The sequence below is a fragment of the Poromitra crassiceps genome (genome assembly GCF_964638095.1).
Source record: "Poromitra crassiceps genome assembly, chromosome: 11".
Taxonomy (NCBI): Eukaryota; Metazoa; Chordata; class Actinopteri; order Beryciformes; family Melamphaidae; genus Poromitra; species Poromitra crassiceps.
The window spans coordinates 47,955,714-47,972,894 of NC_139643.1; the positions used below are offsets into that span (position 1 = coordinate 47,955,714).

Consider the following 17,181-nt stretch of genomic DNA (forward strand, 5'->3'; position numbering starts at 1 on the left):
AGGCAGCCATATAAAACGGCTATTTGAGCAGCAGAATGCGTTTGAGCGTCTCCGGGGGAGAGACGGCTTTCCGTGGGGAAATGTACAACCGTGCAGACGATGTTATGAACCCGATGGCGGGCGGAGGAGGAACGGGATCCAGCCTCATGCAGTCAATGTGCACCAGCCAGGACTGTCTGTCTGAAAATATATCAGTTCACTCTCAAGACACACAAACACAAACACCGCGGTTTAGTCCCAGTACTCTTTCTCTGAACCTGAAGATGGGAAACCAGACCTGAAGGAAAGCGCTCAAGGCAAATTCAACCAAGCACCCATTTTTTTTTTAAAGTATTTGCAGTACTTAGGACTTTTCCTCGTGTCTTCCTCTTAGGCATATCGCGGGGGATTTCCGACATTTAACCCATTGATACCTGATGCAGCATTTGTGTGCGTATCCCTTTAAGACCGCGAACCGCGTTGACGCGGTTCGCGGTCTTAAAGGGATACGCACACAAATGAGGGATATACACGCAAACGCTGCATCAGGTATCAATGGGTTAAGAAAGTGCACGTTTCAAAAGCCGCATCCTGCTATTGAGGATAGGTCGGTGAAATAGCATCGCAGCCGTCGTCAAACCACTTTACGAATCAGGAATGCTTATGATCGTCTGTACTGGAAAGTTGAGAAGACCTAGTTGGGTCGAGGGCGAGGCTGATCTCAACACTGGAAAAAAAAAGTTGCTGATGATGAACACTGCTGGGTGGCAACACTCTAGACCAGTGGTTCTCAAACCTTTTGGGCTTCAGTACCCCTGATTTCTGAATCCAAATACCCTCTTTACCAAACTACCAGATTTTGCTTGGAAAAGAATATAGCATTACTAAATAAGAAATTGGGTGGAAGAGTTGCAATTAGTCACTCGCTTTATGTGAATGTTTCATTTATTTTCATGATTTATACTTAGATTTTTTTCCATTTTCCCCTTTCTCTCAAGTACCCCCTGTAGTACCTTCCATGTACCCCTAGGGGTACGCGTGCCACAGTTTGGGAACCACTGCTCCAGACAACCCCTCACTGCTTAACTTCTGCTCTCACAGCGGCACCTAAAGTGCATTACGATCATCACGAGATCATCACAATTAATTACAGCTCGTAATTTCTTGTGTGTTTGTTCGTTTGTTTTGTTCACTTCTTTATAAGCCCGCCCTTCCCCCTACGAGTGCAACAGAAAGCCTTGAAGAGTCAGTGGAGACGGCCACAAAGGCATCCGGATGTCCCAGAGGGCCGTTGGCACAAAGAAGCGATGTAAGTCTCTGGAGGACAAAAACAATGGCTTTCAGTCCAGAATGTGCCGTCGCTCGACACAAGCTGAGGATGGCGCCGACGTCTCGTCCTGCTCGTTAGTACTGCTGCTGCCCTGTGACGCAAAGACAACCGGCCTGCACCGAGTTCCCTCTGAACCACACTGAAGGGGCTCTTGTGATTGTGCGCAGTAACAGAACAGAGCCACTAGGGGACTCTCTCTCTCTCTCTCTCCCCCTCTCTCCTCCATTCAACCCCAAAACGTCCAGAGCTTTTTCCATCCTCTAACTTTCACTTCAAACCCTTTTTCGACACAGCCGTAAAGTCTCTGATTGGCTGGATTCATTGCCTGTCTGTCTCCTCTTCCTCCGCGGTGTCTGCTGTGTTGTCCTCTGATTGGTCCGTCCGTGTGGCTCACAGAGTGGCCAGGATGCGTGAGAAGGAGATGACGGCGGAGAGCGTGGTCTGGCCCACGCCGAACACCAGGGCCTCCAGGGGGGCCATGTCCTTCCCCGCCACGCGGTACACCCCCGCCACTGCCGCGCCTGAGGGAGCGAAACACACACACACACACACACACACACACACACACACACACACACAATAAGCATGGACGTTAGGGCTGGGCATCGTTTCAAACAGTGGTTCCCAAAATGTGGTCCCGGGACCACTGGTGGTCCGCGAGGCTCCACCTGGTGGTACTCAAGAGTCTTGCTGACTGCCATCGGCAAATGAAGATGTTTATCTGGTGTGTCACATCAATTTGGCAGGCCTACAGCATAGCTAATGAAATAAAAACAACATTGGCTATCAGCCAAATTGTTATTTTAAACATATCGGCCCAGAATTTCAAAATCGGTGCATCGCTGGCTGTTCCAATAGACTATTGGTACTGGTATGTATTGGTACTGGTAAGTATTGGTACTGGTAGGTATTGGTACTGGTAAGTATTGGTACTGGTATGTATTGGTACTGGTATGTATTGGTACTGGTATGTATTGGTACTGGTAAGTATTGGTACTGGTATGTATTGGTACTGGTATGTATTGGTACTGGTAAGTATTGGTACTGGTAAGTACATCGCTGGCTGTTCCAATAGACTATTGGTACTGGTATGTATTGGTACTGGTATGTATTGGTACTGGTATGTATTGGTACTGGTAAGTATTGGTACTGGTATGTATTGGTACTGGTATGTATTGGTACTGGTAAGTATTGGTACTGGTATGTATTGGTACTGGTATGTATTGGTACTGGTAAGTATTGGTACTGGTATGTATTGGTACTGGTAAGTATTGGTACTGGTAAGTATTGGTACTGGTATGTATTGGTACTGGTAAGTATTGGTACTGGTAAGTATTGGTACAGGTACTATAGTAGTAGCCTAAAGTGATACCGATATCAATACAGTACTTTTTAAACGTTTCGGTGGCATTTCGGCACGCCCAACTGCCAACTCCATCATCGCATACAACGCACTCCACTTCACCACAGACGGTACGGCTTGTAGCCGCTGCAGTAGCCGGGCCAATCACACGGCGCATTCAATCGAAGAACGCTTGCAGTGATTGGCTGCGAGCAAAACCATACAAATAGTATTTTTCTTTCTAGATCTGTGTACAAAAAGGATCGTATGCAGGTGTCGTTTGACTGGAGAAGTGTCAATACTACTCGATACCGGGTTCGTTCAGTCGTTACTTAAAGGAACACTCCGCCCATTTTCAACCAGCTTTGTATCATTAGAACATCAGTAGTACGGTATATCAGAAAACTGTAAACGGTTTTGAAGTCTGTCATTTAATTTGACAGTTATTGAGTGTTAAAGTGTGGACCAGTGACATCACTGGTCCACACTAACTCAAATGAATAACTCATTAACTAAAATCAACTCTCAATAACTGTCAAACTATTCATCATTCATCTAGTTTGACAGTTATTGAGAGTTGATTTGAGTTAATGAGTTATTAATTTGAGTTAGTGTGGACCAGTGATGTCACTGGTCCACACTTTAACACTCAATAGCTGTCAAATTAAATGACAGACTTAAAAACAGTTTACAGTTTTCTGATATACTACTGATGTTCTAATGATACAAAGCTGGTTGAAAATGGGCGGAGTGTTCCTTTAAAGGTATTGAGTGACCACACAGCGAGTAGACAGACGGGCGAGCAGGCAAACTGTCTGTCTGTCAGTGTCACGGCCCGTCACCATGACAACAGACTGTGCCTTTATAACGAGGGGCACAAGAGCATCCTTCCTGCTCGTCTTCCGCTGGCAGCCAAGTGTCCAGTGACGCTTTCTGTCTGTGATTATTTCAACGGTTGAAAGATGGCAGCAGCAGCAGTCATCAGTGGCTCCATGCACACAGCTAGCGGGGTTGTTATTGAATGTCTGCCCACATACTGACACCACTCTTCCTATGAGAGTCTGTCATGCTTATCCTCTCAATATGACGTTTGGAACATCGCCATGGAGACAGACAGCAAGAGAACTATTTTTTTATGTCAATAGACTCTATAGACATTAAAAAGAAATAGAGGATTGAGTCCGGAAGTAGCATGTTGGATCTTACTGGGGAAAAGTCAATGGGGGTTTTCACTTAAATGCATAAAATAAGGTCTGTGGTTCACAAACAAAAGTTTATGGGAGCGGTAATTTGGGTTCAGCAGAATAATCTTCACAAATGTGAATCGCTTTTATGACTTATGACACGTAAATGCGTTTTTTTTTTGGTAAGCGATTCTTAGAAAGTGCTTCAAAAGTCATCAAAGTGATTCACGTTCGTGAAGATTATCCTGCTGAACACAAATGACCACTCCCATAAACCTTGGTTAACCGCAGACCTTATTTTATGCATTTAAGCTAAATCCACATTCTAAAACCCCCATTCACTTTCCCCCTGAAGATCCAACATGTCTTCCGCCTTCCGAGGACAAAAATACGTCCTCCCTGCCGACGTACTCGATCATCTCAGACTCAGAAGAGAGCAGCCTCATTTTGGTTGAACACATACTAAAGAAATTATTTTCTTTCTTAAGTACATTCTTGTCATTTGGGTTTTTTAACGATAGGATATGGGAGGGGGGTCATGTCAGGTGTTTTTGTCATGCATTTTATCCTGTCTTTTCTATTGAGACAAATACCAAACAACTAAGTTGCTATGGCAACAAAGTACTGAGTCTAGAATGTAAAACGGACAGATAAAGTTGCCCGTCAAGTCAACGCCTCACCTTTCTATCACCTCTCCTTCACTTGTGCTGGGCTCAGACTGTCATCTTGTTCTGCCCCGCTGCACACACCGTTTCAACCAATCGAGTGTATACACACATGGGGTCAGGTGGAGGGCGGTTGGGGTCAGGTGGAGGGCGGTTGGGGTGAGGTTGGGGTGAGGGTGGGGGCGGTTGGGGTGCCAGCTCGCCCTGCTTGCTACGCATTAATTATAAAGTCTCTTTCTATTTCGGGGCCCAGCTTGCATCTGTGATTGAGAGTGACTCATTCGGTTGTTGCTGCCCTCCAGAGCTGAGAGAGATGTAGGTCTATTTACACACCCTGGGCCTGCGAGCAGCACGCTCCAGCGCGCTGCGTGCGTGGACTGAACCAAACACAATGCAAAGCTCATATTGATGCCTTGTGCATGGTGGAGTGACGCCAGACTCATGGCTGTATACACTCAGATTGAGATCCTGTTTATACGACGACGGTCCCTCCATGCACAAAACGACAAACCGCCGTTGCGGCTTGGCCCCTCGATCGCCAACTTTGGTGCTTCTTTCCAGACGTGAAAGATTTTTCTTTGATCTGCTCCAATATCATATACATCATGTACTGTACATGTACATTCTTTCTCATATATACATATTTAAAACAGACACTTTACACCACACTTATGTATAGTAGTCACTGTACATTTTTGCTAATGTCTAAATGTAAACGTTTGCCCTGCCTGTTTTTAACTTGTGCATACCTTTCTTTGCAAAGCAAACCGCAAACCGGAGTCAAATTCCTTGTATGCGTACATACGTGGCCAATAAAGGTGATTCTGATTCTGATCAGGTTTTTTAAATGCACATAAGAACAGGTGGATGGAAAGCCACCTGTCGCTCTCTCTCTCTCTCTCTCTCTCTGTCACTGTCTCTCGCTCTCCGTCTGTCTCTCTCTCTCTCTCTCTCTGTCACTGTCTCTCTCTCTCTCTCTCTCTCTCTCTCTCTCTGTCACTTTCTCTCACTCTCCGTCTGTCTCTCTCTCTCTCTCTCTCTGTCTCTCTCTCTCTCTCTCTCTCTCTCTCTGTCTCTCTCTCTCTCTCGCTCTCTCTCTCTCTGTCTTCCTCTCCCTCTTTCCCTTCTCTCCCTCCCAAGGGGCAACCTTCACGAGTGAAAAATCAAAAGCGACTGAAATGGAAAGTGCCTTAAACCTGCATTCTTCCTAATGGTCAGCAGGGGGCGACTCCGTTGGTTGTGTAAAAGAAGTCCAATTGTATGGAAGACAATGGGAAAATGACCCCACTTGATTTATTATTACCTGAGAAAATACTTTCCTAATGAGTTTATGGTCTCTTTCGCTACTGTCGTTTCAAGTCTTCAATACAACATCATGTTCATTTTGTCACTGGACACTGTCCAATGATCGTGCAGCTCACCGATCATGGACCAATAGGCAAGCGGCTCTGTGAGGTGTCGTGCTAGCAGCTTTGGGAAAAAAAAATAAAAAAATAAAAGAAGCCAAACTCGATGCTTCAAAATAGGAGTCCACAAACCAATGGTTGACGTCCATATTTTTATACAGTCTATTCACCTTATGTAGCCACGCCCATTTGACCCGGTTGTGTGGTCGTTTGACGACTTCCGGCTAAAAAAAAATAAAAAATAAAATGGCCGGCGGCTCCAATATCATCTAACTCTGAATTAACTAATAATTTAGCCAATTGTATGTAACATACCAAATAAAAGCAAACGGCCATGTCTAAGAATGCAACGTCATGTAACTGGCTCGTTAAGTCTCGCATTCCAGGGGAAATTACGTTAACGTCTGCGGGTCTTATAGACGTAAGTGGCTCGAGCGCTCGGAGGAGAGAAAACTATCTGAAGCTTTCTTTGTTGGAGTCCAGGTATGTTTTACAAGAAAGTGCTCGGCATTGTCGACGATAACGTTATCTGACCTGGCTAACAGTGGATACTCCGCTTGCTTGCTGTGTACCGAGCTCAAAGTAGTAGGCTACGTTCTTTGTTTTACCCCCTGCACTGTCCGCTACAAAAACAACTCTCTTCTTCATGACGTTCTTTCATATTTGGCGCCGTGACCGCCGGAAGTGTTAACACGACCCGGAAGAATTTGGCCCACCCCCACGTCTGAACATAAGGTGAATGAGCTCCCTCCCTCTTTCCCTCTGTCACTCTCTCTCTCTCTCTCTCTGTCAACTCCATTCTTCCTTCGGTTGACAGTTGACACAGAAAGTCTCTCCATCCTCATCTCTCTCTCTCTCTCTCTCTCTCTCACTTCCTGTCTGTCTCTGGTTGGGCGGGTGTGAGCGTTGCGAGGTCACAGGTCAGTGTCTAAAGAACAAAAAAGAGGAAATAATATATTAAAAAAGAAAAAGAGTGGACTTACTGGTGACGACCCCTCCGGACAGCGAGGCCAGGAAGCCCACGCTGACCAGCACCAGGGTGATGAGGCGGCCCCTCTTGTGGCGCTGCAGCATCACCAACATGAGCAGGCCCACCGCCCCGTGGACGAAGAGCGAGGAGAACAGACACCACAGGAACACCCAGTACCACATCTCTGCCAGCAGGGGAGAGAAACCACACCACAGACAGACAGGAGAGATCAGATATGGCCCGACGCAAGTGTAACGGTGGCCAGCAGGTAGCGCTGCTGTGCAGTGAGTAAACCTCCCTCCCCCCGAGATCGCAACAGACGCTAGAGCCCGTGGATGTTCGCCTCCGTGCTAGAGCATCCACGTCCCATGCCGGAGGTTTCCGAGTTCGATCCCCAATTGCGGGGGGACCTCACAACACAGGTTAGACAAGTACAGTCTGATTCAAAAAAGGTTCTACGGATGTCAATGTCTTCCAAGAATCTCTGAGTGAACAGATGGGCCACTCGACAGCTCAAAAGGCCTTGAGAGACAGGCAGGCAGGATATTTACACTGCTGTTGCACACTGCTTGTCGGTTAGTTAGGCCATAACGGGCTAAGATAAGACAAGATGAAAATGTATTGATCGAAGGATTATTGCAGACATCAAGAATAAGACAGTCAGGAATAAAAAAAGAAATCAATCTAAAATGGCTCACATATGCAAAATCACATGTTCAATTGTTCATTGAACTGAATGGTAATATTAACATGTGACATGAAACAAAACTGAAATGTTCAAATAATATTCCGACCCTACCTGATTATTTAAAATGCAAAGTCCTTGTTTACAGGATAATTGCCCGTCACTATATTACATCATCTTATCATCGCGATATATGACTCCACCGGAAGACGATAAAAGATAACGTTGAATAATATCGCCGCTGACAGATTGGCTGATGCGGTTTACATCGCAGCGCTGCTCGGCTCAGAAAGCAGAGCTAGCGGTAGCGGCTAAACAGCTCGGGGACGCAGGCAGGGATGGGAGCTGCACACCTCTCTGCCAGGCGGGGAGGATTTCAATCTACAGCAGGCGGCCGGCCGCACACAGCCACGTTAGGGCTCATCAGGAAGGCAGCCGGGCGTGCTAATGATGGACCTGAGGTGAGATGTACCACAGCGCTCTCAGAGCCTCACTTTAGCCTGAACTCCAGGCCGGAGCGCAGAGGAGAAACACATTACTGCGCCGAATGGAATATCTTTTACCAAACAATACCTCTCACATGAACGTTTTGCGGTGGTTTAAACTAAAGGGATAGTTCGTTTTGTTTTTTACGTGGGGTTATATGAGGTACTTGCCGACAGTCTTAAGTTAAGTTATCCTTTATTTATCCCCATGGGGTAATTATTCCTCTGCATTTGACCCATCCTCTACTAGAACTAGAACTATAGGAGCAGTGGGCAGCTGCAGTGCAGCGCCCGGGGGCCAACTCCAGGTCTTTTGCCAGTGCCTTGGTCAGGGGGCACTGACAGGAGTGTTAACCCTAACATACATGTCTTTAGGTGGTGGGAGGAAACCGGAGCACCCGGAGAAAACCCACACGAACACGGGGGGAGAACATGCAAACTCCACACAGCATGGACCCGGGATGGACCGGGGGTTTGAACCCGGGACCTCCTTGCTGTGAGGCAACAGTGCTAAGTGTCGTCAGTGTACTACATGCAGTAGAATGCAGCTGGCGTGGTGTGGTGCTTGTAGAGCTGTCTGCTGAGTGTGAATGGGGTCATGAGCAAAATACAGCAAAAAACAACAACATAAAAACACTTCCATGCTGCTCACATGGCATAATCCAAGTCACCACATAATAATAAATCAGTAAATAATCAAATCTGGACTGGAGCCAGGTGCTCATGGCACCTGGCTATATTTCAACTAAAAACGCTGTAAATGACATCTATTCGTGTCAACTTGGCATCTCGGGCCGGGCTTGTGGAGACTTGCATTACGCCAGGTGAGCTGCAGTATGGAAGCATTTTATGTTTCTTCTTCTTCTGTTATTTCTCGTTGTTGCTCGTGACCCCATTCATTCACACTCAGCAGAGCAGACAGCTCTGGTACTCGCCTGACGCGGCTGGTCTCCATACCTCCAAACTGGGGCTGCTGCCGGCTGCGTTCCACTGCATGTAGTCCACCGACTGTCAGCGAGTACCTCACACGACCCCACATCGCTTTGGTTTACTGCGGCAGAAGCCCCGCCCCCATAAATGTTCTGTTCAAAAATGTTGTTCCGTTAAACCCAAATCGCCAACAATCATCCAATTATGCAGCGATGGAGCTCCGACAAACAACACATATCACGCATCCTATTCCCTAGAGGTGCAGACAGCCTCGCCTTAAGCATTGATTTTGTGGCACAAAAACAAATAAACAAACAAGCAAACAAACAGTAAGCAGCTTTCCAGAGGAAGTAGGCTGACCCGAACCAGAGGTCAGCCTGCACAGAGAGCGCGCCCTATTCGACCTCTCTCCTCCTGTTCCTCATCCCTCTCTCCTCTCTCTTCCTCATCCCTCTCTCCTCTTCCTCATCCCTCTCTCCCTTCCTCTTCCTCATCCCTCTCTTCACTCTTTTCGTGGGCCGCCGGCTCTCACAGACGGGCTTTGCATAGAGAGAGCCAGGGCCTCGTCACACTTGGCCAGAGAGGGCGCCACTGGCACAGTAGGAGCAGGGGAAAAGCCAGTTGGCCAGGAGATTATTCCAGGAGAGAAGAAGAGATGGAACTGGGGGGTGTTAGAAGGATAACGACCATGAACGACCGGTCCGAAGCGGTGGAATGTCACGCAAAAAGGGACCGAGTCTTGTTGTGTTTTGGACGATGGGACGTAAACAGGAAACGTGACATTGAACTTTATTGAAGGAAAACCTCCTTGAGATAAATCATCTCGTTTTCGAGGACAATATAACAACTAAAGAGAATTACAGACGCGTACAAATACAGCACCCACACACTCACAACCTCCAGCACCCCACAAAGCATTTCTAACAATAAACACAATTAGAAATAAGTTTTCAGATGAGCAAACAATGCAGTACTAAAAATCCAAAGCGAAGAGATACAGTAGATTGGAGAGAATCAAGGCAGTTTGTTCCAATCAAATGCGGCTTTGAATTTAAAGACCCTACGCCTAATTTCTTTAACGATTTTGGGAACCAAAAATTAGGCCTATATTGAGCATGTCTGTTGTAGAAATGGTGTTTATACCAACAACTGGTGTCACGATACAGGATATCTACGACAGAGCGGGTAAGTCTTGCACTGTTCCAAGGCTTGAGCAGAGGGGAGAAATCTCCTCAATGCCTCTCTGTAGTGTCTGACCGTGTCTGCATATGCCTAATAACTCATACCAATTAATTCTGTGTTATGCAATTATAGCTTATTGATTATGAAATGCCAACCAATGGAACTTCAATTTTCCACATTAATGTCTAAGTGGGTATGAGGAACTGTATGGAACTAGCTACTGTGGGATGGAAGTATTTGAAGCCCCGTTCTGAGCATTCGATTCCAAAGTATTTTCCGATACAAACTTCCCCCCCGGAGGCAACTCTTTTTTAGCATATCCGTTTAACCTTGTTGGTGGTGCACAGTCTACTCTACTCTGAGTGCCTACACCTCCAGTATTGATCGGGCCGTCAGCTGCCGGGCCGGGCAGAGAGAGATGTGACAGCGCCGTAACACAACAGCTCTTTGTTCTGCCTGACTGGCACACAGTGACATCACACATGGTCCCCACCAAGGCCACAGTGAAGAGCCACCATCCAGCCATCCATCCAGCACTATCTTCCCATCAGCATCATCTGCCCAGCAGAGAGAGATGTCTGGGACGGGACAGGGTGAGATAGAGAGGGAGATCCATTAGAATTCCGCACCAGGTCCGGGCTCTCGTCTACAGGCACCTGTCGCCCAACTGAAGCCCGGACGGATTGACAGGACGCTCCACATGAGAGCGAGTAGGGGGGAGTGGAGGACATGTCCCACAAAACACCACCACAGTCGTGTCCTCTGACCGCCACAAGTAACACGACACCCTGAAAGAAACTACTAACAGCCCGGGTGTGAAGTTAACACCCGGCAAGGCCCAAATGCCAGTAAAGTCTGTCTTTGGCGGCTAAATCAACGAGTCAACTTTTACAGTTACAGATTGATTGAATTCTTCATGAACTCAGTGATGAATTTCAAACTTGATCTATTGTACTGTATGAAGTGAGTCATCAAGTTTTAAATGACCCTTGACCTACACATGACCAGATGACCGACATTATGAAATAGCAATTTGTCCATTTTTAGGTGCACTTTAAGGTTTTTAGGTGCACTTTAAGGTTTTTAGGTGCACTTTAAGGCCGCATGTCCACCTAGCGTCTTTTCCTCAGGTCCAGCGTCTTTTTTCAGTTGTTTCCAATGGGGGGAGAGCATATGTGAGTGCACACGGACGTCTAGAGAAAGTGCGCAGCACCCAGCGTCTATTTTCAGAGCGCTCCGGCGTTTTTGTGTGCCAGCTCCCAGCGCTTCCAGCTGAAAATATTTTAACTTTTCAGAAAGACGCTGGTGTCGGGTGCTCCTTTTCTGGCAACTAATCATATGGAGAAACTATCACAACAGAGACAGAAAGGCTCAATTGTGGGAGCAGATTGGCCAGACACTTAATATTTCTGGTGAGTGTTGAGCTAAATCACTGTATGTGTGTTGTTAGCTAATGTTAGCTGTCAGCTATCAAGCTAGCTACCGCACTGAGCTAACGTTAGTTTCAGACTGCTTCCTTGTATATTGTGCGCTGAGATCAGCGCTCCCCAGCATACTTCCAGCATTTAACGGTCAGAAAAAGACGCTAGATGGCCAGGCTTTTCTTTTCTTTTTAAACCAGATTTTGGCATGTGGGAAAAACGTTTCGGACACAGCAGAAAAACAGGACTAGCATGTACTGTATGTGTGTCGTCCCACACATTTAGATACAGTATAATGCAGTGGTTGCAACACTGGGGTGTGCGTACCCCTACGGGTACGTGGAGGTACTACAGGGGGTACTTGAGAGAAAGGGGGAAATCAGGGAAAGGGGGTACTGAAGCCACGAAAGTTTGAGAAGCACTGGTATACTGTACTGTACTGTACTGTACTGTACTGTACTGTACTGTGTGTGTGTGTGTGTGTGTGTGTGTGTGTGTGTGTGTGTGTGTGTGTGTGTGTGTGTGTGTGTGAGAGACCTATTCAAGTGAGGACTCACAAGTGAAGCCAGCCTGAGACAAAGAGAGGTAATGTGTGTATAGTGAAGGTATAGCAGTGACATCCAGGACCAGCAGAATATCTGGCCAAAGTGTGAAGATGCTCTTCTACCTCTGCTAGGAATGGAGAGCACGCAAACAAAACAAAGTGCAGAGGCAGAAGATACACGTTGTGTGTGCAGTAAGGTGTGTCCGACTGTGCAAACCATACTACACACACACACACACACACACACACACACACACACACACACACACACACACACACACACACACACACACACACACACACACACACCTCTTGTTCTTGTGGTTGTGCTGAGACACTGAGCTTTGAGGAAATGAGATGTGGAACTACAGCGCAAAACATAAACAGGAAATCCATTCGGTTAAGCAATTGGCCCGGGGTCCTGGCAGGAAGGGCCCGGGGTCCTGGCAGGAAGGGCCCGGGTTCCTGGCAGGAAGGGCCCGGGGTCCTGACAGGAAGGGCCCGGGGTCCTGACAGGAAGGGCCCGGGGTCCTGGCAGGAAGGGTCCTGGCAGGAAGGGCCCGGGGTCCTGGCAGGAAGGGTCCTGGCAGGAAGGGTCCTGACAGGAAGGGCCCGGGGTCCTGACAGGAAGGGCCCGGGGTCCTGGCAGGAAGGGTCCTGGCAGGAAGGGCCCGGGGTCCTGGCAGGAAGGGTCCTGGCAGGAAGGGTCCTGACAGGAAGGGCCCGGGGTCCTGGCAGGAAGGGTCCTGGCAGGAAGGGTCCTGGCAGGAAGGGCCCGGGGTCCTGGCAGGAAGGGCCCCGGTTCCTGGCAGGAAGGGCCCGGGTTCCTGACAGGAAGGGCCCGGGTTCCTGGCAGGAAGGGCCCGGGGTCCTGGCAGGAAGGGTCCTGGCAGGAAGGGCCCGGGGTCCTGACAGGAAGGGCCCGGGGTCCTGGCAGGAAGGGCCCGGGGTCCTGGCAGGAAGGGCCCGGGTTCCTGGCAGGAAGGGTCCTGGCAGGAAGGGCCCGGGGTCCTGGCAGGAAGGGCCCGGGGTCCTGGCAGGAAGGACCCGGGTTCCTGGCAGGAAGGGTCCTGGCAGGAAGGGCCCGGGGTCCTGGCAGGAAGGGCCCGGGTTCCTGGCAGGAAGGGTCCTGGCAGGAAGGGCCCGGGGTCCTGACAGGAAGGGCCCGGGGTCCTGACAGGAAGGGCCCGGGGTCCTGGCAGGAAGGGTCCTGGCAGGAAGGGCCCGGGGTCCTGACAGGAAGGGCCCGGGGTCCTGGCAGGAAGGGTCCTGGCAGGAAGGGCCCGGGGTCCTGGCAGGAAGGGCCCGGGTTCCTGACAGGAAGGGCCCGGGTTCCTGGCAGGAAGGGCCCGGGGTCCTGGCAGGAAGGGTCCTGGCAGGAAGGGCCCGGGGTCCTGACAGGAAGGGCCCGGGGTCCTGGCAGGAAGGGCCCGGGGTCCTGGCAGGAAGGGCCCGGGTTCCTGGCAGGAAGGGTCCTGGCAGGAAGGGCCCGGGGTCCTGGCAGGAAGGGCCCGGGGTCCTGGCAGGAAGGGCCCGGGTTCCTGGCAGGAAGGGTCCTGGCACGAAGGGCCCGGGGTCCTGGCAGGAAGGGTCCTGGCAGGAAGGGCCCGGGGTCCTGGCAGGAAGGGCCCGGGGTCCTGGCACGAAGGGCCCGGGGTCCTGGCAGGAAGGGCCCGGGTTCCTGGCAGGAAGGGTCCTGGCAGGAAGGGCCCGGGTTCCTGGCAGGAAGGGTCCTGGCAGGAAGGGTCCTGGCACGAAGGGCCCGGGTTCCTGGCAGGAAGGGTCCTGGCAGGAAGGGCCCGGGGTCCTGGCAGGAAGGGCCCGGGGTCCTGGCACGAAGGGCCCGGGGTCCTGGCAGGAAGGGCCCGGGGTCCTGGCAGGAAGGGCCTGGGGTCCTGGCAGGAAGGGTCCGGGGTCCTGACAGGAAGGGCCCGGGGTCCTGGCAGGAAGGGCCCGGGGTCCTGGCAGGAAGGGCCTGGGGTCCTGGCAGGAAGGGCCCGGGGTCCTGGCAGGAAGGGCCCGGGGTCCTGGCAGGAAGGGCCCGGGGTCCTGGCAGGAAGGGCTGCCGTTTGTCACCTCTTTAAAAAATAAAATAAAACGCCCGTGTGCTGGGTGAGTGTGAGCTGCTCTCTTGCTGTTGTTGGAGGCTCACACGCTCTCTCTCTCTCTCTCTCTCTCTCTCTCTCTCTCTCTCTCTCTCTCTCTCTCTCTCTCTCTCTCTCTCTCTCTCTCTCCACTGACCTTTTCTCATATCTCAGGAGGTCCTTTTTCACCTGGTGGGTATAATAAACTATGGGGTGGAGCAGGATCGGGTGGCAGTGTGGATCGTCCTGCCAAACGTCTGGGAGTCACCCTCCTCCCCCCCACCCCACCCCCCCCTATCACTGCTGCAAACTCTGCAAAACGTAACGTGCACATCTGCTTCCTGCTGATTCAGCAAGATTAACTACCTCTTTTTTCTTTCTTCTTCATGTGTTTCTCCACACAGGACGTTAGCTCGATCCCTCCCTCTCTCATGATGGTTCTGTGCCAGGCCGGCTATCATGCCCATATGTCCTCGTGTGTCTCTGCCGTTTGCCTCTCTCACTCTGCAGGGGGGGGATTCGAGACATGTGTTTCTCGTCATCTTGTCTTCTTACGACACAGCAGCGGCTTCCTGTTTCTCCTCCTGTCCGCATTGCCCCTTTTTTTTTCATTGCTGCTATCCTAACGCTTTTCAGCATTTTACCACCACTCAAGAGTACCAACAACCGCCCGGAGAACAATGTTTCATTTATAATGCTGTGTGGCAACTTCTTAATGAGAAGAGACAAGGTACAGCGGGCTTGTAGAGGTCACAGTGGTTCTGGAAGTGCGGTCCGGGCACCCCCCCCCCCCCAGGGGTCCTTGAGGGGGTAGGGGGGTCCACAGGAAAAGGGGGGAATGATTTATTTTCACTATAATTCCAATCCATAAGTAACACAATGACAGAATGTATGACTATGTTTGGTCATGGGTTTCATACACTTTCTGTAATAAAACATCTAAAAGCAAAAATCTTATCAGATGGGGGACCCTGGGACAAAATCTTATCAGATGTGGGTCCGTGTGATCTAATTTGTGTCAGTTTAGGGGTCCTTGACGTGAAAAAGTTACCTGCGGTTACCTGCTGACACTTGCTATCAATGCATCATTACAGTATATTCCAACAACATATTAACAGAAGTACAGCAACACAAGAACACCTGGAAACCACCGTGCATCTGATGAAGCTACGAAGTCCTGCACCTCCACATCACCATCCTCATCCTCACACTACTTCGACCATCCCAGACAGAAAGCCTGTCCCAGTCCCGGAGTTGAGGATGATGCCTCTAACTCAGTGGTTCTCATCGAGGGGTCCGGGGGACCCCCAGGGGTCCTTGAGGGGTTTCCACTGGATCCACATCCCGCAAAATGATGAATTGTTCAACTTCACCATTTCACTGACACAACGTTTTAACACAATTATAGAATATAGAATTATAGAACTATTTTGCTCATAGTTGCACTGTTATATCTCTAACTATATGGCACATAGTGATAGAATTCTGGACAAAATCATATAGAAATAAAATATATTCTCAGATATGGGGCGGAGAGATCAAATCTGATCAAGTCTGTGGCCCTAAAATGTGGGCTAAATTAGATATTAAAAAGAATCACTGCTCTAACTGCCTCTGATTAGGCTACTCAACAAGCAAGCCAAAAGAAAAGGAGAGGGGAGGTGCTGCACTGGGGGCTGTCTGTGATGCGAACGGAGATCATTCATGACAACAATTAATTTACTACACAGCCCAGGCGCATTCACGCAGCACAAAGATTAATTAGCCAGCATGTTTGTGGATGTTCTCCATGTCCGCCACTGACTCCAGTCCGCACGCATGGACAGAGGAGCGGCATCACAGTGATAGAGATGCCCCTCGACCTTCTCTGGGTGCTGTGATGATAACATCTCGGGGTCTACACTCGGTGGTGTTTGTGGGTGTCATACGCCGGTTATTCCCCTTTAAAATGGACGCGCACAGATGCCCACAGCGACCGTTACACGCTACTGTATATACAACTCACTAGATGCTCTGACTTCTGCTAAGGGCGAAACACATGAAAGAAACAGTAACATAGAGGATAGATAGCGAGAGCACCCATTCATTCTGCATACCTGTGAAGTGCTGCAGCGTCGTGCCTTGCACCCAAAGGCTCAGCACCTGCTGCACCGACAGATTAACAGAATAGTCCCTGTCCGTGGTCATGTTTGTGCCGCCACCCCTCTGGATCAGATCGCTGTACTTGGCTTGGCTTTAGCCGAGGACATGGAGGAGGAGACCGGGGTGGCATGTGTGGCTTCGCCCCGGCCCGGACGGACGGACAGAGCCAGCGCGCCCGGCTCGCCTCGCCTCGCCTCGCCTCTACCGGTGCCTCTGCTTCGGCTTGGCGACCGTCTCCGCTCCGGGAAGAAGGGCTTGAGGAGGAGGGCCGCCGGCGGGTCGCTTCATGCTCGGTGGTGGTGTCGGCGGCTGTGTGGAGGCCATGATGGGGATGGCTGGCAGCGGGATGGATGAGCGCAGCAGCAGCGCGCACGGTAGGGTCGTCCTACATCGGCCAGCCTCGCTACATCATAATAAGCCTTAAAGGGCCCGTCGTCACATCGCTGCTGCTTTCAAAGGGGGAGTTGACGGTGAACTGCGAGTTTACTCTATTTCCTCATGATGCTGCACCACATTATGAATGGGGAACAAAAGATTTGCGCAGAAAATGTGCGTAATCGTTTGCTATATAGCCTATCATCAACGGTATTCTTATTGTCTTTATAAGACACACATAATTTGTTTGTTTGTTTGTTTTTGTTTTTAAATCAGCAATGATTATATTTTTGGGGCGGTTTATCCGCCAATAAGTAGCCTATAAATATAACCTAATCTTGACCAGCAGCCAAACAAGCGTGGTTGCTAAGCGGCAGTGCGACACTGACATAGGCTAGTAGCGCATTAATATCCTATTTAGCTGCATGAACTGTTATGTATGTGGTCAAGGTGTTTT

The 17,181-nt window shown here is 49.7% G+C and overlaps 1 protein-coding gene across 1 annotated transcript; it reads right to left on the minus strand.

The window, feature by feature from the left end:
* Positions 1-608: 608 nt before the first annotated feature.
* On the minus strand, positions 609-16,536 carry tmem170b (transmembrane protein 170B). The gene is made up of 3 exons (XM_083646432.1): positions 16,304-16,536; positions 6,890-7,060; positions 609-1,830 (listed from the first exon to the last, which is right to left on the minus strand). Exons 1-3 carry the CDS (start codon positions 16,392-16,394, stop codon positions 1,700-1,702), a joined length of 393 nt encoding a protein of 130 aa, XP_083502558.1. The 5' UTR covers positions 16,395-16,536; the 3' UTR covers positions 609-1,699.
* Between the last annotated feature and the right edge of the window lie 645 nt (positions 16,537-17,181).